The following is a 24,196-nucleotide window of genomic DNA, read 5'->3' on the forward strand; positions in this document are numbered from 1 at the left end:
AGTCTGAGAACATTTTCCCATAGCAGGTCCCCAGCACCGACCTATCTCCTACACTAGGTGACTGGGGCTGCAGGGCAGACCCAGCCTCTGCGCCTACTGAGGACAGGTTCCAGTGCAGCCCTCTGACTGCAGACAGGGAAGCAGCATGGCTCTCCATGGCAGAGCCCTCAGTGTGTCACCTCTGTTCAGTCCCTGCACCCTTCCCTCTTACTCAGTGGTGAAAGAATAAAAACTGTGTCCCGAAAGCAAAAAGTAGCCGTTGAAGAAAAGGCACCCATGGAGGCAGGGCCACGGCTTCCTCAGTTCTCACCAAGTGTGATGACTTCAATAGGAGGTGGGTGGGTGGGACGGGAGGGCATAACAGGGGCCTTGTCTATCTTGGTCTGGGTGTCCGGCAAAGCATCCAGTAAGTTCTAGCACACTGAACCTGTGGTCGCATTCTCATCAGAACACATCCCCTCAGCTCTCACATCCTCTCACCAGCTCTCAGGCCCAGGCATTACTCAAGGTCTGCATGAGACAAAGTGCATTGGTGGCAGCAGTGGGGACCATGTGCTTGGACATAATGCTGCTCCCTCTCCCAGGAGGATAGCGTTCTGATGTCTGTTTAAGAAGTGGTAGGCTCGGAATCTGACTTACACATGACCCCAGACATGAAACACAGAAGTGCACACCTGCTAAATCTGCTCAGATCCTTGCTTTGATGTAAGACAGGCCTGGGGGAGGGGAGCAAACAGAGCAGGCAGTTTATATTTCTCTCACCAGGACAAATTAATAGAAACAAAACCTAATTTCCCCCTTCTCTTATCCATTCTTATTCCTCTTCAATATTTTTCCTCTTCCTAAGATTCTTTTCTTTTTGTTTGAGAAGCTTAATATTTGGCTGCCGTGTGAAGAAACGGGTATAGTGACAGATGAAAGACTTGTATTCATCGTGTAATTCAGAGTAAGGGGAAATCGACTGCTGTGCAGTTAAGATTTGAACAACCTTGCAATTTTGTATAGTCGTTTCCCCCACCCGTTCTTTTGAAGAAATCTGCCTTTATTCTGTTAATGACTAAGCACCGTTGCAGCAGCATGGATCCGATTAGCAGTTCTTATGATACAAAGGGGACGAGGAAAAAAAAAGCTGTGAATGGGGTTGCCAATTTGTCCACCTGGGCCCCCAGGAGAAAGATTAGTCGAGTGCCTGCCTGCTTCTCTCTTCATCGACACTCTCTCCTGCAGGATGAAGGCAGGGCGGTGGCGAGAGCCCGGTCCCTTCTTCCTGGAATCAAAGTTGTGCTCACTTTCCCTTCCTTGCCACAGTCTCAGTCTGGGTTCCAACATGAGCAGCTATGAACATGCCATGGAGGAGTCATGGACCATACCCCATAAGAGAATGTGTGGGGGCCCTGCAGGCAGGAGAGGCCATGCTGTACAACACCCAGTCAGTAGGCATGGTGACACTACTCCTGGAGGCCGCAGGTGGCAGGGAAAGCTGACTGTTTAGGAGAACTAGAATTTCAGCATGGAAACCAGCGTTAAAACACTGGTACTGGGGGAACAAGAGGGCCCTTGCCTTGTGAGCCTGGTGGCTTGAGTGGGTTCAGCAAGAAGGGACTTGACCTGCTATCCTCTGACCTCTACACATGTGATACACATGTCCTCTGTTACATGCATATACGTAATAATTAAAAACCAGTTTCTATTCTAATTATACAATTAATGTCTGTAAAATATGATTAATCGATTTGTGTGTGAAATTGGCCTAGTTTCTGAAAGTTTTAAAAATTTATTGCATTTCAAACTACACTAGCAGCTTATTTTTGTGATAAAACTTCTATACCTTTGACTTCAAACTATACTGACTGATGAACAGGCTGCTCTTGTGGTATGTGTGCATGTGTGTGTGTGCGCATGTGCAGACCAGAGGCTGACTTGGTCTTTTCCCACCCTATTATTGTAGACAGGGCCTCTCACTGAAGTCAAGCACACTGACTGGGCTAAGCTGCCCGGCCGGCCAGCTCCAGGGCCCCGCTGGGCCCCGCTGGGCTCTGCCTCTTCAGCAGGTGGCACAGATGTGTGCCACCAAATTTGGGTTGTGACATGCGTGCTACGGAAACAAACTTAGGTCTTCATGTTTATGGGACTCTGGGATGACTAAGCTATTTCTTTGTTTTGAGCAGGGTCTCATGAAGTCTAGGCCGGCCTTTAATTCCCCTTGGCTTAATCCCAAGGGCTAGGTCTACAAGCACACGCTCTCATGCCTGGCTGTATGGTGCTAGACATCGAACCCAGGGCTCCGCTCCTTCCAGGAGGACACTGAACCAACTAAGCTACAGTCCAAGCTCCAAAGCTACTTTTAAAGCAGAAGCTAACACTCCGTACTGCTCTGGGAAAGTCAACAGCAAGGCTGAAATCTCCAAGACCTGTGTGGCCTACCTAATACCACTACTCACATTTAAATGTAATAACATCTGAGCGGTGTATTCTGAGGTCCCCATTCAGTGTCACATATATGCGGAGTTTCAACCTATGGCTTTTGAAGAGAAGGCTGCACAGGGAAACTTGGGCAGCAGGCAGCTCAACCCTGAGGCATCAGTCCAGTGAAGGGCCTTCTGTGGGTGCTGAGCCAGCTCAGTCCGGTGAGAGGGTTTCTAGGCGGGGCGGAGCCAGCTACCACAGTGAGTGTGGAACAGGGGCTGTGCTCTTGAGCACACAGCTCTTCAGAACTCCAAGTTGTGTCAGGTTACCTGGAGCCTGTGATGAGGGACAAGTGGAGGGCGCACGACAGAGAGCAACAGACACAGAGGAGGTGCACATTCTGAGCTGCAGCGTCATGCACACGGCTCGCTTTGGAGTTCAGCTGTTTATCAAGCACACTCCTGAAGTAGCTCATCTTTTCCAAACTTCCCGAGCATAACTTACCTGTTGTCGAAGCAGGGATTTTTTTAGCCACAAGCTACTACTTCACTGCAAACACTAATGCATCTCTGTGAAGGATCAGAATCAGGCAAAGGCCTCGAGACTTGAAGGCTTGGCTTATATCTACAAGTTGAGGACTAGGGTTTTAGGTGCTGTTCTTAAACACGAAGAAAGCAGGAAGATCTATCATCTTTGAGTCTCTTTGAGGAGGGGAGAGGACCTTCAGTGAGAGACAACCCCCAAGGCACAAGCACAGGAGGAAAGTTAGCCCTGGAATCAACCTCAGAGTTGTCTTTCCTTGGACTCCTTTTTTGCCCCCCTCCCCCTCAGAATTGGCATGCTTACATTTGGTCAGCATCTCCTGAGCGCCCTCTCCTGGCCAGGCATGGTTTCCACCCTTGATGAAAAGGGAAGCTGCACTCACTGACAAGAAAGGGAAGCAGTTGGATCTGGAGCAGTGGGATGGACAATGCCAGACACCGGAGTTAGCAGAGTACACTTTAATTCGGCTGTGTGGGCAAAGGCATAGTACTACAGAAATGAAAATGTTTCATGACTGTCTCTAAGGGAGAAAACAAGAGGGGAAGGGAGAAGACAGAGCAATACAATGAGGACTGAGGGCACTCTCTAAAAATGATGAATTTTACCTAAAAAAAAATTATGAACTTAAATGTTATAATCCCCCCCCTCTCTCTCTCTGTGTGTGTGTGTGTGTGTGTGTGTGTGTGTGTGTGTGTGTGTGTGTGTGTGTAATGGATTCAAGGTGATAACTGTGAAGATGGGACCTGTGAGTTCAGGCCTGAGATTATAACTCGCCTTTATTTTTGGCATTGTGACAGTACAGCCATCAGAGGTCATACCCTAGCTCTAGAAAGGCCAGGAAAAAAATTACAAAACTGGCAAATACAAAAATTGCCTTAAGTTCTTTATCCCTAAGTTTCTCAGTGACTAATAACTAAGTAGTAATCACCTAGACAGGAAAACAAGCAATGAAGATCTCATGAGGGCCAGGGCAGCATGTCGGGGGCTGACCAGAAGCTCTGGGTGGCCAGAGCCATGGCCATCTGAATAGGAAAGTGAGGGTGAGGCCAGCAATGGTGCTTCCTCAACCCCATTGAGGAGACTGGGCACCTCTAGCTTCACTTCAAACCCCACAGTCTCACCATCTGCACTGAAATCAGCCCCTGTATCCAGACTCTCACACCTAACTTTCTGTGAGACAAAGAAACAAAGGGAAGCTCCCTCTGAATGGTTAGGAAGAACTACTACCAAGGGTCAAAGGAAAGGTCAACCCAAATGCTTCCCTTCCACTTCCTCACCCCTTCATCTGCTATGCACAGCCACTGCGCTCACTCCAATGTCTCCATCCTCCAATCTCCTCCTCCTCCACACACCCCACTGTGTACTCACTGTGACTACTCTTCCTTAGGATCCTGCCATGGCCTGCAGGCCCTGATGCTGCCCTTACCCCTTACCAAGTAGCCACAGAGATCCCTTACAGCCTCAACTGGAGCATGGCATTCCTATCCGCCGCTCACTTCTAGTGGTCTCCCACCGCACTTAAACCACCATCCTGATCTTACAATGTCCTAGACAGCGGTCCTCTTACCCTTTTGAGGGATATACTCTAAAAACTCTAGTAGATGTTTGAGACTGCAGAGGACACTGAACCTTATATATTAAATATATTTTTCCATATACATAAATGCCTCTGATAAAGTTTTCTATTTATTAGGCATAGTAAGAGATCAAAAATAAATAAATAAATGTAGCAAAATAACCATAATGTGCCTATTGAGACAGGGCCTGCCAATCAAACTCTAGAGCTAGCTTACTCTGAGGAACCCCGTATCTGGATTCTGGGGAGCTGAACTCCAGTCCAAATGGTTAACCGCCAAGATGTTCCCCAGACCAAGAGCACTTCATGTTTTTCCCATACTCTGTGAGAACATGGACCCCCACATGCAGGCCCGGCGCACACCGCCACGTTCCTAGAAACTTTGTGGAATGAACGAGGCAAAAAGAAAGTAAGGGAGGATGTGGGCAGCCGGACTGATGGGTCTGTCACAGGATACACCTGACCTAGCTTGACAGAACCACCCATGCAGCACTGCACTGGCATCCTCTGCAAGGTCACACCCTGGCATTCTGCTATGTGCATTTAAAGCAGTTTGCAAGTACAAACCCTGGTGTCACTTTCTGTTTGGAAGAGAGAATGTCACCGCTAACAGTCCCCGGTTATACCATTTATAAACATGCAGATGTAGACTATTAAAGATTAATGCGTTTCAGGATTGGTGTGGCATTCCGTTTGTCTCATGCCGAAATCAATTCTGCTTTTCATTAGTCAATGACAACCCACATCATCCACTGTGGAAGAGAAATCAAAGGTGCATGTGTGTGGATGAGAGTAACTGATGAAACTGATTAGTACCAGACTTAACGGCTAGAATCAATCAACACATCACAGTAGTCAGCTTCAGCTTAGCAGGCGACAGGGAAGTAGAGGGAACACTCCTCCTGTATCAGTGAGTCGCCCCGTTTTAGACACTCACACGGAAAAGTTTCAAACACTTCAGTTCTACGCGCTACTCACTTAGCCACCATTTCCCAAAATGTAGCAAAACAGGTTCTGACACCTTCCTCTTCTGGGCTTCAGTTAGCTCACAAAAGCTCTGTACCCTCAAGTCTCGAGTTCTCAGAGCAGCAGGGCAATGTCAACAGCCTTTCCACAGAGGTGGTGTGCTGCTGTGTGCGTGTCTGCAGCGGTGACAGTCCACTAGCTCCAGAAATGAACAAGGTGTGTGACTCACGTCAGCAGACAATTGCAATGAAGGACACACAGACACGGGCACAGACCAGACGTGGGGGAGGAGGGTGGCAGGCGCTTAGGGAGGAGATCAGAGAGGTGAAAGGGCAGGTGGAAATGAGCAGACGGTCCCAGTGCTCTCATGGTCTCTGAATATGGAGGGAGAGGAAGAAACAAGCTTAATTTCAGATGTGTTGGAGACAGAAGACTTGGTCCTTGGAAAAATACATGCATTATCATCTCTGCCAGGAGAAGTGCCCAGACTGGGTCTAGGGAGCTTGTCACACTGGGGTGACACATGCTATGAGGTGTTCAGGCTGCTAGGAGAGGCTGAAGAACAGCACCCTTTCCTGAACAAGCTCTTCAGAGGCTGTACACCATCTCTCAAAACCAGAAACCGTGACTGCCCCTCTCTCGGTTGCTAAGCATCATTTGGAAAGGATGGGAAATTATCGCTTTGTTTAACACACAAATATTTTACATTGTAAGGGGAAAAAATACTGGCTAAGTTTTCTGAGTTTGTAGAAATGCTGAATTGATGTTTTCTGTGCAACCACAGATTAGAAACATGGATATATCAATGGCATTTTGTGTTTAATTTTTCCCTTTTGCTTGCTCAGTTTGCCAATAAGCAGCAAGCATTCCCCTTGGAACAAGCTGTCACAGAATTTCTCCCTCCAGAGAAGCCAAAAGGGAGCATGTGATAGCTGTTGGGATGTGAGCTCAGCAGGTAGGAGGTTAGTGCAGACACAAGCCGGTTGTTGTCCTGCAGTGCCACGCATAGTCTACTTGCAATGCTGAGAGAAAACTGGCCGGAAAATGTTTATCACAGAAACAAACCTGTAATTTACCCTGAGTTTTATTAAGGATAAATTAAACCACGGATAATGTATTGACTAGGATGGGCTTGGGTTGAGCCTTGAAAGATTTAAAAATCCACACAGAACGGATTAAACAAGAGACGCAGTTTGCACCCTCCGTGGTTCATGTTACAGTCACTAATCTTGACAAACGACACCAGGAACCTCTATCGTTTCCTTTCACTAATGCCCTTCCTGCTCACTCTGGCCCACGACCAGTTCCTCGCTGCCTCCAGCTTTCTCTTCCCTGGTTAGCATCCTTTCTGAATCTGCTATGTGAATGTCAAATTAAGAAAATTTGTCTTTTGATCAGACTATTTTCTTGTTTTTATTGCAGCTCTGGAAGCCCACTTGCACGCCATTTAGCATCTTGCCAAGGAGGGGCTGGGGCTGTTTAAGTATCACAGAATGTGCATTGTTGTCTGAGGGCAAGTCAGATGAACAATTCTTTCTCCAGGAGCTGAAATGACAGAGCTCTGGAATGAGGCAACTCTTAAGGACTGGAGTTCACAGAGCACAGGCTGTCTCTGGCCAAGCTTCCTCGGCAGTCTATCCTGGCAAGCTTTTGCAAAGTACAGAAACTAGAGGCCTTTGTCAGGCAGGGGTATGTCACTCTCGTGGGAAGAGGAAAGGTATGCAGGGTGTGTGTGTGTGTGTGTGTGTGTGTGTGACAGAGAGAGAGAGAGAGAGAGAGAGAGAGAGAGAGAGAGAGAGAGAGGAGGGGGGGAGAGAGAGGGAGAGAGAGAGCGCTTCGGGTGCACAGCACTGCAGGGGAAAGCAGGGCTTACTGAGGAGGAAGGGGTGCACAGAGAGGGGCAGGAGACAGCTTGTGGAAAGAATCACAGGCCCCGGGGTTGGGGATTTAGCTCAGTGGTAGAGCGCTTGCCTAGAAGCACAAGGCCCTGGGTTTGGTCCCCAGCTCCGAAAAAAAGAAAAGGAAAAGAAAAAAGAATCACAGGCCCCTCCTCACTAGGCTCTTCTTTCAAGCTCTCTGGACTTGACCTACCTATACAAAGCCCTCCTTCTCGTTTGGCTAGCAGTGGGTTAGAGGGGAGATGGGCAAGCCGCCCTCATCAGCAAAGTATACAGCAATGCTTATGCAGCCTAAAGACAAATAACATGAAGAAAACAAAAGCAGGGGCCTTCCTATTTAATACAACTCTGCTCTGCCCTCATGGGCAGGGAGACCTACCTTGGATTAATCTTCCTATAATACAAACCAATTCCATAGAGGAATGGCCTGAGAGCCATTTCCCTTTGGTGAAGCACTCGTGTGACTATCTCAGTTTGTCTTCTTTGTCCTGACCTATCATTGGCCATTGATAGTTAGACAAGAGTGACTTAACTCCACACACAGCAGGCCAGGGGCAAAGAACCAAAACCAGCCATGAGCGGGACCCTCAAGTTCCTGCCCGTATACTTCATGAACAGAACCAAAGAAGCAATGGGCAATGCGAAAGAACAGAAGCAGACCAGGCCAGGGACACCACTGTCCACCACTGCCCACCCCTCCCTGCATGGTGTGCTCCCAGTCTTCAGCCTTGGCTGCACATACAGCAGGGCAGCAAAGGCTGACAGGACCCTTGGTGTTAACGGAAGTTGTGCTTTGTTAGAAATCTATGAGGCAAGGCTCAGGAGCAGGAGGCCAGTGAAACCATGACACAGGACTCTCAGGGGTCCGCAGTGCACTGACTGATGCTGACTCAGCTTGGGCAGAGTAGGGGATCTAATCTGGCACATATGTGTATATCCAAAAGCCATTTTCCTTAAAACCCTGCAAGGAGCTCTTGGGCTGTAACTGAAGAAACCGTCACACTGAAACGTGACCAAATCGGTTATTAGAAGACATTGACAGCAAACACTTCCACATTAACCACAACCTAACCGAAATGAAACACACATGCCCTACCCTCAAGGAGGATGGACACTCTCCGCTCTGGTGTTTAATGGAAGGTGAGAAACAAGAAGGTAAGTAGAAAGCAGACCCTGTAAGGTAATAGCAATGGGGGGAGATTGCTACACAGGGCAGCCTGCACTCCTGCGCCTCACAACAGGTGCCTGCAATGCCGGGGTATTAATCGTACCATGTACGATCCATGTCCTGCGATGCCGGGGTATTAATCGTACCATGTATGATCCACGTCCTGCGATGCCGGGGTATTAATCGTACCATGTACAATCCACGTCCCTAACAGGGAACCTCCACCCACTTTCCAAGAGCGCAGGAAGGAAGATGCCAGGGATGACAGGTGTGCCGGGGCCATCAGGACTCTGGAGCTGAGCCTCGGACACTCACGGGGTTGGGCCTTGGCCTCCCAACACAACAGAGAGGCAGATGTGCAACAGCAGTGAGAATTTGAGTCACCATTTAAGACACTTTACTGGGGTGCTGATCTACATTCAGAGGCTCACAGTTGACAATTTCCCTCTCAGGCGAGATGGAGAAATGGTTGCTCTTCTGCAACCAACCCTGGGCAAACAGTACCAGGAAGAATGAGCGTAGCATTTGGCTCTGCCTTGGCCCAGCTGTGGGCTGCACAGCAGCTGGGTGCTTCTCCTCAGTGAGTCGCTGGGAAGGCTACACTGAAGAGCCAGTCCACAGGCAAGGCCAGAGCCAACAAGCTGCTGCTGAGGCCAAGGGCAAGCAGCAGAGAAAGCAAGCCAAAGGCTGCACACACAATGTTCCTGAGGCAGAGGCTTGAGAGTCACACTCTGGGAAACCATGCAACGCTGACAGGACACGGACACATGGATGTATAGACCCAGAATCAAGTGCAGGGAGCATGGCATCCCAGCCTGCAGCAACAAAACTAAAGATGAGAAATGAGGATGAGGAGGGAGTCTGGCTAAATTAGTCTCTGATAAGAGATATATTAGCCTTTAATTTAAAGTAAATGAATAGCAAAAATTAACTCCTCTGATCATCTTCAACCTATATGCAAATTTGTTATAGATGGGAAAACTTGTGGGGTTGAATACTTTTTAGAGACAAGTCTCACTATCTAGCCCAACTGGATTCAGTACTGTGGCTCTCCTGCCTCAGCAGATACCAGGGTTATAAACATGTGCCACCATACTGGGTAGGTGACAGGTCATGCTTTTAAAAGAAGCCTCATGAAAATATTGTCATGAAGATGTAATGACGACGACATAAAGCCTTATACTCAGGTGAGGACACGGCTCAGCGGCAGACCCCTGCCTAACGTGCCAAGTCTTGGACCCGTTTCCCTAAAATCAAAATACAAACAAACCAAATCCAAACCAAACCAAAAGCCAAAGTACGTTTGAAGGCTGGGCGCATAGCTCTGTGGTAGAGTGCTTGCCTCGTATTGGTAAGGCCCTGGACTCAATCCTCCAGATGGCAAACACTCCCTATCCCTCTCCGAGAGGAACGCCTTAGACTGAGCTAGAGTGGGGTGTAAGACTAGGAGTCACTGAAGTCCATGAAATGGATCACGCTCACACGGGCGACAGAAAGACGCTCAGAGGTCCTGGCTCCTCTGTCCAAGTGAGAAAGTGTCACCCCTGCCAGATGACAAGGCTGGAAGCAGTGTCCCCACCACGGTCCAATGTGTGGCAAGTCTGGCGGGGTGGGGGCCACACTGCTCAGTTGACCAATGCTGTCTTTATCCTGGCGAAGGGGAGAAATAACCAGGACCTTGAGCTGCTAGCCTGTCTGCCCTCAAACAGAAACTCAGGGTGCAGCAGGGGCACCTGTCAGGCTGAACTGCTGTGCTCAGAGAAAAGAGCGAAGTGCGGGTTGGTCTTTGGGACAGCCCTGCCTTGTTCTCACTACTGCTCTTTACTCTCTTAGTCCCAACTCTCAAGAAGACTGGCGTGGACCCAGGCTCCTCATAGTTATAAAAAAAGGACTTGGGTGGGGTGGGTGGGAAGGTCAGATGGGGGGAAACGGGGGGAGTTGATACTCAGAGGGGGGCTTCCCCTTCTAAGCAAAGTGGGGAGAGGACTTACGTGACAGGGTATGGGGAGGAGGGCAAGGTCTGATGTTGGGTTGTAAAGCAAATAAATAAATAAATAAACTTAACTTTAAAAAAGAGAAAAAAACGAATAAATGAATGAAAGAACAAACAAACAAACAAACAGGACTCAAGATGGTGAGAAGACCTTTCCTCTGTTAAGGCAGGCTCTATCTTGCCCCACCCCTGAATGCAGAGGTCACCGTTAGAAATAGTGGTAGTTGACCTTGTTGTTCACGTGACACATTTTCTAAGAAGGCACCTGAACTGAGGATTTACCCCATCAGATGAGACTGTGGGCATTTCTATGGGGCATTTCTTGAGAGCTTATGTAAGAGAACCTAGCCTGTGTGGGGTATGCCCAGTCATCCACAACCATGTGTCCAAAGCTAGCATGTCTGCTGCGCATGTAACTCTACAGCCCGACCAACACCAATCAATGAAAATGGAATTTCAAATCTACATTCAGAGCTGGGCACTGTGCTGTATGACGTAATCCCTGCACTGGGAAGGCTGAGGCAGGAGAATCAGCTCAGATCCAGGCCAGTCTCCAATGCAAAGCAAGACGTTGTCTCATAAACATGGCACAACAAAATCCCTATTTGGAATGGTAAGTATATTATCAACGCTTACACTAGGAGTTTAAAAAAATCACTGTCTCGCACCTCAGAAAACCGTGTGAGGGTATTAAGGCTCAGATCCACTTCAGAATGAAACCACAAGCTCCCGGGGGTGGGGTGGGGGTGGGGGACAGTGCTCTGTGTGTTTCTGCCCACCACTAGGACAGTGCTTTCTGGCAACCATCTACATCACATTAGCAAAAGACATCTCAATGCCAAACTTGCCTTGGGTAATCTAGAGACTGGAGCAGCCCTAGTGCTAAGATCTGCCAGTTTCAAGGACAGGTCAGTGCAGGTTTGCTGTGACCACTATGAGGTCAAATAAATACTTTGGAAAGAAAGTAACATCAAAATGCCTTAGCCGAAACACATGGAAACTTTAGTTCTATCTCCTAATAAATTAACGAAGAATCATAAAGCATAATCTTTAATTAAAAATGAACAAACAAGCCAAAACAAAGAAAACACAAGATAGAATATATCACAGAGTGGAGCTGAGGAGACTGCATTGTTGGGTTTACCTGGGCCTTTCCTGGTTTTGAGAGCTTGGTATACTGCCCTCACTGACAGTATCTCAGCTTGGAAGAAATATTACAGTATGATACATTTCTATAAAAGTGTAGTAAATAAAACTAGTAACATAAATGCTAAAATATAATAAATAAAATTCCTTAATAAATGATAAAACAGAGAACAGCTGAACCAGCAGAAAGAAGATTCTGGGAGAGAACAGGGGAGGAGCTGCGATGTGGCCCTAGCACTGCCATTCTGAGGCAGGCGATGGGTCCATGGGGGCTCATTTCCTAATTCTGCTGCACATAAGAGCACAGTGCCTGTCTGTACATACTCTTCCATGTTTGGCTAACAATATTTATAAATATTACACACTATGTATTTTATAACATAAAAGGAAGAAAATGTAAAACAGGTAAAATTATCTCCTGTGATTTTGGGGGAGAAGAGGATAAATAAGAACTTTTCTAGCTGTCCGATTCTCATCTTAATAGGTAAGTGGGATGTGCTTTCTGTCTGCATCGCATCAGCAGACACTGCAGGTCAAACATCGCTACAGTTCTGTGATCCTGGAAAGCTAGTTTGATGGGCAATGACAAAGAGCTGAGAAGGTCTGGACAATTGCTAAGACACCAGAGAAAAGACGCATGTGCTTAAAGCAATTAAGAATCCCTAAAAACCTGACACAGGCGTGCGTATGCGCGCACACACACAGACAGACAGACAGACATGCACACAGACAAGGCACACACACACACACAGACATACATGCACACACACAGACAAGACATACACACACTCACACACAGGAGATACAGATGTCAAGTGAACACAAGAGTTAGCAAGGGCACAAACTGTCAGACCAAGTTTGAGCTTGTATCAGCACAGCCCTTTGGCCTGTAGTTGGGCACGATCAGTGTATGACTGTGAGCACAGAGAAGCATCGCCTCTAAACATGTCAGAAAATAAGGCCCACAGCATACACATGGGCGACACTCGTCAGCAGTTTCATCTTCAGGACATATATTGATGAAGGGTCCTTATTACAGGACGATTACAAGACAGGAGTCAGGGAAGGGGTTTGTTTCTGGCAAACTGAACATTTGAAAGTAGCTGGTCAGCCCTGGGCTGTCTTGTCTAAAGTAGTTGGGCATTGATCATTCATTTGTCGACTCTTATGAAACTGGACCCTCATATGTTTGTCAGGGAACTCTGTTACAGCCGCAATATGCAATCGTACTCATGGTTTTACGGAGTAAACAGTGCCTAGGAGACACACCTGTCTTCACACGGGGCGAGGTGGGGTGGGTGGGTGGGACCAGTAGGCATGGCAGTACCTGGTATACTCGCAGGAGAGATTGGACCAGACCTCGACTGGTTGCTTCCCACAGGAGAGCCAACAGGAGAAGGTGACGGCCCTCCGGGGATGCTGGAGAGGTGGGGTGATGCATGTGGGGAGAAAGGAGACTGCGCTGGGTTGCTCTGGTCCCCCTGGCTGCTCGTAGACCCGGACGCGCTGACTGCTGAGCTCAGAGTTGCTTCTGTCCCCGTGGGGAGATCATCGATGGAGCCAGACAGGTCCTGAGGAGGAAAGAGAAAGCGGGTGTTCATACACGTGCACAGCAAGTACAGGAAACATGGTTTGAAAGCCACAGTGTCACTCCTTCAGAGACACTGAATGGGTAAGACCGAGACTTGGAGTGGCCACTTCTCACTAGACTCCAGCAAACTCACACAGCAGGCTTGGCATCAAGTAAACATGAGGCAAGCTGCACCTTGCACTCACGAATGACTTGAAGGCTCCCCTTCCGCCACCCAGCCGTGCGCCTATTCAAATGCTGTCAGGCAGCACTCGGCTTAGCAAGTTACTACTGGAATGGAATAAGCAGTCGTCCACATAAATGCTAAAATATAATAAATAAAACTCTTTAATAAATGATAAAACAGAGAGAGAACAGCTGAACCAGCAGAGAGAAGATTCTGGGAGAGAACAGGCGAGGGAGCTGCGATGTGGCCCTAGCACTGCCGTTCTGAGGCAGGCGATGGGTCCATGGGGCTACATGAAGTCCTACAAGAAGACTTCAATAAAGTGAGCAACTATAGGCTTGGGGGAACTGTCACAAGGACATTCAGGCTGGGATGTTGTAATCTAATAATGGTCAAAATTATAGCTGAATTTTGTGGTGAAAATTCTCCCATCTTTAAGCAATATAATAAAATAGTGCATTTGTATTTTAATACATTATGAAAATACAATCCTATTGACATTATATGGTCAGAAATGAGTTCTGATGTTACAGGACATGCCCTTATGCAACAATTCTGCACTGTTAATACCATCTGATTTGACTACAATCCTCTCAAAGGCAGTTCCTAGAATCTCCCCTTGAAAAGTCCACAGAACAGAGGTTGGGAGTAATAACTGCTTAAGGTCACGCTCCTCACAAGAGAACACAGGCAACTGAAGAGAAGACAGGCAAGATGGGAAAGAAGACACTGTAGTGGATAAGAGTTTCGTGGCTGTTCTTACAGTACTGGAAGGGGAACCCCTTCCCCAGATGCCCAGAAACAAGACACAGGCCTGCTGGTATGACAGCTCTCCTAGGTGGTCAGCTCGGTAAGGCAGAAGCAGAGGAAGAGCCTAGGCCGACATATAAAGGACCAGGGCATGTGGCTCTGAGTGGATGTGCTCCACGCGGCTCTGCCCACGCATAACCTTGCTCACTATAACATCTTCTGAAGTGAGCGTTCAAGACAGATTCAGGAGAAATTCGGCCCAGAAAGTCAGCAGCTGACAAACCCAAGCCTAGACCCTAAGCCCTGCCCTGGACAGCGAGCTGTACCAGGAGCTTCCTTTCTAGAGGCATGTCGTCAAAAAACTATATAAACTATAGCCATAAATCAGGCCATAAAACCAGGGGATTTAAATAAAACATCTCATGACAAGAAACCATTGGCTTAAGTAAAATAAAGAGTAATCTTTAAAGTCAAATTTCTGCTTGTGAAAAATAACAAGATGATTGAAAATATCTAACCTCTGGAAAAGGTATTATCAGCTCTCAAATAGATGAGGTAAATTGAATCAGATTCTTCAGAATGCAAAGATAAAACAAACATTTTTGCTGTAGGCGACTAGCACACGTGATTTTGCACACACTCAGCAGGTAGACCTTCCTATTTAAACTTGATTACTCACTGGCTCAGGGATGGTCCCCTTAGATCTTATAAATTAGATTTCACTTTTACAAAGCCAGGTAGAAATAAAGGAAGGTTATTAATCCAGTAATATGCCACATACAACTCAGAAATGCACCAATCCACACAATTAGTACAGTTCCACGAACAAACCCTGGCTGACAAGTCCGAAGAGGAAAGGACCTCCCGGATTTCTGCTCCCTTCTCGCTGTACCCACCCTGAGAACTGAGTGGGCGTGGATCTGCAGGAAAGGAATAGGCATCTTGGGCTAACCTTTTCAGTGTTTGCCTCCCAGGTATCTCCTTCCTAATCCAGGTAATCAATTCAATAACCAACAATGTGTAGGTTGCAGGTGAGTTCTAACTATGCCCTGCCCACAAGTTCACATAGTTAAATGCTTGAAACAAACAAAACACAAAGAAACAACTAACGCCCTCAAATCAGTATTTGTTAACAGACTAGAAACATATGTTATTCAAATGGTGGCCCTCCCTGTATTTCCTTATAGCAGGACATAGCAGCCCTTATCCTGCCTATGACAGCCAAGGCAAGGACTGAGCAACAGGAACAGACCATGTGACTTAGGACGTTTACCATCTGACTCCTGAGGCAAAGGCCTAGGACTGGTGCTAGGCAGGTCTCACAGGAAGACCTCACTACCTGTGCTAGTTCTTGCACAGCTCCCCAGCCCCAGCACCAGCCTCCTCAAAGCACTGCGATGCAGGTTTCTGTTGGGAAGGAATACTCGGCACTGAACAAAGTGAAGGGAGCTTTGAAAACAGTTCTATTTGCCAAAAGGATGTCCTAGAACCTCGAGTGCTAGTAAGGTCACTCACCAAAATGTTTTTTGTTTTTGTTTACCCCAATGGGGTAGTAACGGTATCTCATTCCACAGGACCAAGCTCCACTTTGCAATTTGATGTGCCTGGCTAATCAGCCTAAAGTGAGGGTGGGACTTGTCTCACTAAACCAGCTTCGATAAGAAGAAAAAGAAACCAAGCTGAACCAAAACCACCACCACCACCACCACCACCACCACCACCACCACCACCACCACCACCACCACCACCACCACCACCACCACATTTTCCCTATGTTTGCAAGTTTTCTCTTAAGAAATCAAAAGCTATAGAAGACAAGCTCTACTGGGACAAGATGACTTAGACTGTGCGAGCGCCTGTGACTGAGCCTGTGAACGCCTGAGATTACAGGGGGTCCTGTATCACAGACCTTTGAGCCAGTGCTTCCCCAACACCACCAAGTGGGGCGCACTCCATCCACATAAGACTCCTTGAGAGGAAACAATTATCCCACACCTTTACAGAAAAGATAATGTGGTAAATCCCTAGATAGACATTTTCTACTACAGACCAAACAGAGTCAAACAGATCCAAGGTAAATTCAGCTTTCAATTGTAGTTAAATAATTTTATGCAAATCTTCCTTCATAAAAACCAGAATGTTACTCATAAATTTCTATAATTCTCTGCATGACCTACAAATTTCTTCCCCATCCTCCCTTAAAAATCCACATCATTGCTGAAAAAGGCGACAAGTACGGGCGTTAGGAGAGCTCTGTTCATGCTGCAAAGGCATCAAACACATTTCTGTTATTCAACAGGCTGATCAAGGAAGCATCAAGAGGAAAATATAAAAATGGTGGCTTCCTCCGTGTTCACATGTCATCAGAATTTCAGTGCTGACTAGACCTTGTTGCAACAGAAGAGCAATAAAAAGATATAATTTTTATATTACTGCTATACCCTCTCGGAACTTTTATATGTAAATGATGCAGAAGTGCTCCCGCCCTGCAGACCCGTGAGGTATTGGTATGTAGAGCTATCTTAAAGCATACTAATAAAGGAAGTTCAGCAGTGGTTGAAGCACTCAGCCTTGCTAACACTCCCCCAGAGGACAGTTAGTCAGCAGGGCACCAGCTCCCTTCCTTGGTAAGTACTGGCAGATCTGTGAGACCTGCAAAGGCCGAGCTGCCCTGCATCTCCTCACAGCTAAGGCACCTTCAAGCTACACTGCTTCCCCTCATCTTGCTGGAGGGCTGGCTGGCGGGTCAGGGTGCAGGGGGGCTCTTCGGGGGCTGCAGTTCTTGCCTCACAGCATCCCTGCTGACCTCTCCTTCCCGGCGGAGGGAAGGTGACTGCTTTGCCTTCGTCACTTCACGAGCTGAGGTCTGCTATCAGGATGGGTTTTCCCGGTTTAATGCCACCCAGAATACTGAATATTTTCAACATAACGCAACTGATATGAGCTCACTAACCAAGGGTCCATTTATTTCAAGAGTCCTTGCCTCACACATCACGAGAACCTGCAGTACTTTTTTCTTTGTTTAAAATTTTTAAAACCATTTCAAGGTCTCTGCACACTACGCCACTGTGACCTCACACCCCTCACTGTCCTGAGGAAAAATCTCAGTGTAACCCAAGTGACCAGGCAGTGAGTAAAGAACTACTGAGAGCAATAGGCATCTTCTGACTTTTCCATGAATTAATACAGCATGACAATAAGTCTGATTTCTTCTGAGGATGCCATGAGTCAGAGAAGGAAAGCAATGGTGAATTCTATGAAGACTGTGCAGGAGCCACTGTATGGAGCTCACATTAAGTATAAGCTCTCTTAAGTCTAGAGATCGCAGGAACCCCCCTGAAAATACTCAACGTTAATATTTGTGAGTCATTACATCAAAATTTCTTTGGCTTTGATGGTCTGTTATTCAATTTAGCACATGTTAGCCCAGGGTAAGTTCAGTCAACACTGGAGACGTGATACCGATGTGGAGACCTGGGAATAAGCTAGCATATTGTACTCCCTTGCTTAATTAAATAGTGAGTTTTCAAAAGCAAATGAACTTCCAAATACTCTAAGCCACAGCTCTCAATACAATTAGCTGCTGGTGGAGAGACCAGCCCTAATGGTGAGCTGCCCCACACAGCACACATTTGGGCATTCCTTGCTTAAGCGTGCCACATGAGGACACGGGATAAACAGAGTTAGGAACAGAGAAGATATTTCAATCAATGCAACAGGCACAGGCCTCATTTCAGGGTCTTAATAGGACAGCTAATGATTTCTCCCTGTGACTTCCCGGGGGGCTGAAGGCACAGGTTAAAATGCCAGTTCACGACTCTTCAAAATCTTCAAAATTCTCAGTGATCTTTAGCAGCTGGAAGATCTTGCTAGACACACACACACACACATACACAGACACACACACAGAAACAAAGAAACACACACATGCACATCACACATAGAAAACAAAGAAACACAAAGAATCACACACCCCACATACTTAGACAACTCATACCATACACAAAGAAACAGAGAATCAGACACTACTCACACACACACACACACACACACACACACACACACAAGCAGGCCTGTGCATACACATATACGCCACACACATACCTTAAACTAGATCCTAACTTTAAGGACACCAACTCTTACGCTAAGCCTGGGACAAGAGTCAATGTTCAAGAGCTAATTAAAATGAACTTATAAACAGTGCAGTGGCAAACACTACACAATGTAATACAGCACACACCAACAGTTCTAAATATTTACCACAAAAGCTCTCCTAAAAACTACTGACCCAGCGGTTACATTTTATGAATGAATTCTCAGCCTGACTACCAAGTAACACCTCAGGGGGTCAAAGGTCTAGGCTCATTAGCTTCTTAGCCTGCTTGAAAAGCACCATAAAGTAACTTCGCACCTTCCCAGCTTATTTTGGTACTGTATCTTCAAGCATTTGATACAAATGTACCTTGAAGTTGATATTTAAGTTGAGCTAGTAATTGGCACACAAAGTAGAAACACTCAGTGACTTAGATTCCCATAAGTCCCAGGTTCTCAGCACAAACCCACATAGCAAGCAGCCTGCCCAGGCTCCCCCTGCTAATTTGTCTAGATGGCAGATGAGTTTTAAAAGCTTACAGTTCCTGTCTCAATACGAAATGCAGAAGATGTCAGGAAGACAGTCCACAGAGCAAATCCTTCCAAACCCTGATCTGAGGCCTGAGCTTTCATATCTAGGACTTTACCTCTTCATCCTATGGAACAATATATACAACGCACAGCCAACTGACGTGTAAGACAGGCCGGGGAAAATGCTCGACATGGATGGGAAAAGTCACAGAAGCCATGGAAGACAAGAACATAGCCCAAAGCCAAGGGAACTGCAAGGAAAAATGTGGGTCAGACTCTACGCCACGGCAGATCGCCAAGAGCCCCTCCGGGAACAACTTGCACTGACTCATCTGCAGTTCTACTCAAGCGGTGATTGTATTGTGGGTAATTCTCATTTTTAGGGGACATGTCTGGGATAATGAGCTAAGCTGACACTTTACACAAGCAGAATCCAGTCTTAAGCATACCATTATAAATGTATCACTTGTAAAAAAAAAAAAAAAAAAAAAAAAAAAAAAAAAAAGACATAAAAGTAGGAGGGTCATCTTGCTTTGGGAAGAACAGGGGTTTGGTGGGAGGGGATAAGATAAGTTAATGAGGGAGATTATGATCAAGATATATTATATAATGTATAAAACTGTAAACAAATAAAGAAAATTTAAGAATCATTAAGAATCAGCACATAATGGTTTAAAGGTTTTGAAGTGAAAAGCGGTGTGTGTGTGTGTGTGTGTGTGTGTGTGTGTGTGTGCGCGCGTGCGTGCGCGCGTGCAGCATATGTGCAGCTATGCAATCGCACAGAGGCCTATGGTCACCTCAGCTCCTTCCTCCATTGCCTCCATTGCTGTTTATTTATTGAGACAGTGTTTCTCGCTCATCCTGAAGCTCACCCCTGGTCTAGCTATCCAGTAAGCCCTTACCACAGGTCCTGTCTCTACAGGGCCTGCTTTATATTTGGAAATATGGGCCCTGACTTGAGGTTCTTATGTTTACCCAGCAAACACTTCACTGACTAAGCCGTCTCCCTGGTCCTAGGTGAATATTCTTAACATAATGCCATTGTAGATTCAGAGGGGCGGGTAACACAGGCATGAAGCATGCCATGTGAAAAGTGGGTGTTTCTCACTGCATGTGCCTTTTGTGGGGTGGGGAGGTGTGTGTAACAAAAATACTCCATGTTTTGAACTCCTCCTGGGTGATTTTTTTGCTCTTCCATGACTAATAACCATTTCCAGATGTGTTGGCGACATATAGGCCTTTTTACCACAGCACACAGTCTTGAATTAAAAGTGGACTTGGTAAAAGAGTTTATAACTTGGTCGCATGGACTCTGGAAGTAACCTGAGCCTTCGTTGACATGCCTGGGAACAACCTCATAAATAACTTACGCGTTAGCAATGACTCAAGCCTACTGCCGTGATTTGGCACCTGGGACATCATAGTATTTGCTCACTGGAATAAACCACAGTGGATTGTCTGATGAGCTCAATGTTTTGCCCTCCAACTACTCCTCACCTAATATGGCCGGCAAAACCCTTCCCATCCTTCAATCAAGGCCTATGCCAGCACTGAAAAACTGGCTCACGTGCACGAGTGACTGACTGCTGTCCTTTAACTGCTGTGAGAAAAGTGGTGCTTTCAGTGCAAAGTGTAGGATGTGAAGCCAAGCTGTATAATAAAACGCCAATGGCAGGGCTGGGTGCATGTGCTGTATGTGCTGCAGCCAGGGCAGGAGGATAGACTTTGAGAAGGCAGGGTGTGCACGGTATTGAAGCAAACAAAAATACTTCTTGGGGACCACTGTGAGAGGCAGGCAAGTTCTGGAGGGAAGGTGGCCCTCGTGCAGGGGTAGAAAGATGGGCACCAAGGGGTAGGGAAGAAGCAGAAAGCAGAGATCTCTGGAGTACATGACTGTGGACAGTGCAGTCTAAGATGTGCGCTCACTGAGGGGTGGAGGCTGGCCAATGAGGGGTAAGGGTAAAGCGACCAGGGAGGCAGCTGGAGAAGGACTCATGGGTGCTCTACTACTTCAAGAAATAAAGGCTTAGGATGTATACTAGGGAGCCAAGACAAGTCCTGCAAGTGTTTTTTTTTTTTTTTTTAAAGATTTATTTATTTATTTATTTATTTATTTATTTATTTATTTAATATGAGTACACTGTCACTGTCTTCATGCACATCAGAAGAAGACATCAGATCTCAGATGTCATGGTTGTGAGCCACTATGTTGTTGCTGGGAATTGAACTCAGGACCTCTGGAAGAACAGCCAGTGTTTTTAACCAGTGAGTGGTGGAGGATGAAATGAGGTTCCAAGTGTGAAATTTTAAAAACTAAAGATTAAAATTACAGGTACTAATAGAAACAAATCTGCATTTTCCCCCAAACAAGTGTTTTAAAAATATACAGAGTTAAACAAACATGGAGAGAGAGGCTGAAGCGGTGGGAACTGAGTTAAACAGGGGTGCGCTCCTGCTGCAGTGATTTCAGGGGTGTACACGGCACTCGGTGACACGGCCGTATGCTCTCTGGGCTGTGATGACTTCACAAATGTACATGGCACTCAGTTAAGTAGGTGTGGGCTCTCTGGGCGGTGGTAAGCTCCTGCGTGTGCACAGCTCTAAGAATCAATGACAAAGTGAGTCTGAAGTCTGAAAACATCAGGCTGTCCTAGAGCTGGCTACGAACCACACACACCTTTAACGTTTTACATTCTACTCTCAAACCGTGGGTGACTCTGGGGTCACCTGGTTATAACCACTGGGCAGAGGATGGCTCTGGACTATGGTTTGGTGTTTTGTAAATATCACCACCAGGTATGAACCTATAAATATTAATGACCCGTGTGTTCTGAGAGGAAATTGACAAACTAACAAGGTCTGTAAATATACATGATTTAGACTCTGTCTCCTGACTCCTGTTTTTATCACTGAAAACATACTATAAATCTTTAGGACAGAAAAGCCATCAATACCACCTTTTGCATGTCTCATGGTGCAAAACGTCAGTGTTTATCTTAGAAGTTCAATGCTAAGCATGCAGAAACTCTGAAAATAACACTTAAAAACAAAAAGGCACAAGCCCTCGGGAGACATGTATTTCTTCAACAGTGGAACAGGGAAATTCTTTAAAACAGCAAGATCCATAGAAACTGCAAATAAATTAGCAACTTAAGAAAGCAATGCCTGAAAAACACACAAGTCACAAACTGTAGTGAGTCCGTGTGGAATAAAGACAAGTTTTGTTAGCAGAAGAACACTGAAACTTGGTTGTCTAGGTATTTTTGTATTAACTTGGGCCATACGGTTTGCTTTATAGCCTTCCCTGGATTTTAAAAGATTGTTTGTTTTGAAAGTAATTTGGCCCACACATGCCCCGCCAGGCCAGTGCTGGGGGCTCTTGCACACCCTGACCAGGCCTCTGCTGGGCTCTGCAGCTTTGCACAAGCCACTGCTCTCACAGTGATGCAAGGGCTGTCAGCCCTCAACAGAGCTGCAGGCTCTGCTCCTTCACTCCAGTCTTCTCTTGGTTCCAAGGAAGCCTTTTGCAATGTACCGTAGGACCTGGACAGTTTGAGTCTGTCAGCGATCTCCACATCTTGTTGGGTGTTTGGTGGAGTGCTCTTTAATTTGCCACTGTTTGATGTTTCCTCATCATGAGCCCAGGGTTGATGATTTGGGGCAAAAATACAACAGAAGGGACACACATCCCTCACATCCTATCTCAGCAAGAACTATGTTAACTGAGTAAGTGGTGTGGGCCAAGACTCTCCAGGGTTAAGTGGCCATTGCTCTGTCCTATCTGACTCCTGGGGAGAGCCAGTAGGGACCATCCACACACAGAAGGGGAGGTGAAGTTCCAGTTCCTAGGAACACCACACAGCTATGGCTTCTGCAGACACCACAAAGGACTCAAACCTTGGAGGGATATGTCTGGAGCTGCACGAGGATCTTTCTCTTTCAAGCTTTGTCTGTTAGTTTTCATGTTTGTTCATGGACTTTTTTTTTTTTTTTTTTTTTTTTTTTTGCCTGTAACAATTATTACCACAGTGCTGTTGTGTGTGTGTGTGTGGGGTGGGGAGCACTCGCACGTGGAGGCCAGAGGCTGACTTCAGTGTGGAGACTTAGCTATGAGAGCACACTGATCCTCCGGTGTCTGATCCTCCAGTCCTGAGATTTCAGGCACTGTAATTGGCTTTCACACGGTATTGGAGATTTGTCCTCAGGTCCTTAGAGCTGTGCAGCAAACACTCTCCCAAGTGAGCCATCTCCCCAGGGCTGTTCCTTTAGAGTGTGTGAGGAAGAGCTGCCCTTTCTCCATTGCTTTGCACATGGTCAGGACAATCTCACATACCTGACGTGTGAGGTGTAATGTGACTTCCTTTATAAGGTAATTAGGGTGACACTTACCAACACTAAATGACACCAATGCAGCAAATACAGATGTCATGGTTATAAAAAGGCAGAGTGTTGCATGCAGGGTAGGAAGATAAATCAGTAGAAGTACTTCAGGCAATCATTTGTCAGCATTTGCTAATGCTAAAAGCACATCAGTTATGTAACTCGGACCTTCCATTCCTAAATTTACCATTCCAGCTCTGTACACAGAGATGTCTAGAAGCAGAGGGAACCAGTTCCAAACAAGTACACACGTCCTACAAACAGCCTGAATCTCCAACAATATAACAGATACATATATATTCAGGAATACCATGCAGCACTGAATTTAAATTAGCTTAAGCTAGGAAAATACTAGTACAAATGTCACAATAAGGATGGACGATAAAGCACAGTCACACTGGAGAAGTGACAGGGAACAGTCACTCACTGGCATGGCGGTGGGCATCAGATATCCTTATCAGTGGCAAAACTAAAAGTGAAGTGGTCCCTACTTCTTTACTATATTTTTAAAAAACTACTTCCATTTATTTAATTTGTACTTGGTTTAAAAATAATCTAATTAAAATATAAGATATCATTTTTCTCCTTCCCCTTTCTCCCTCCAGACTTCCCACATTTCCCCAACTCTCAAATTGATGGCTTCTTTCTATTTTCCATTGTTACACATCCTACAAAATGGCCAGCCCTGAAATGATATCCACACAACAACAACAACAACAGCAACAACAACAACAACAACAACAAAAAAATCACCTAATTTTATGGAATTAGCTTAGTTTCGTACAGATGGATATGATTTATGGAATTTTTCTTTTTAAAATGAGATTCAATGCATGCAGCAGTCTTCTAAAAGCCCAACTAAAACATGAATTTTCTTATTTTTTGTTTTCTTCACAGGCTCACTTAGGTAAGAGATTTCCAAACTGGCTGGTTTTCTATTTTCCTACATGGGCGGCTGGTCACTTAACGCCTCAAGTGTTAGCATTCAAG

General features: G+C 46.1%; 1 protein-coding gene across 1 annotated transcript in view; it reads right to left on the bottom strand.

Moving 5' to 3' along the window:
• The window catches only part of Arid1b (AT-rich interaction domain 1B), a 345,497-nt gene that overhangs the window by 90,448 nt on the left and 230,853 nt on the right, over positions 1-24,196 (bottom strand). Inside the window, 1 exon segment of the mRNA XM_032894759.1 lies at positions 13,024-13,267. Within this exon segment, the coding sequence (XP_032750650.1) occupies positions 13,024-13,267 (244 nt within the window).

Source organism: Rattus rattus, chromosome 2 (genome assembly GCF_011064425.1).
Source record: "Rattus rattus isolate New Zealand chromosome 2, Rrattus_CSIRO_v1, whole genome shotgun sequence".
Taxonomy (NCBI): domain Eukaryota; kingdom Metazoa; phylum Chordata; class Mammalia; order Rodentia; family Muridae; genus Rattus; species Rattus rattus.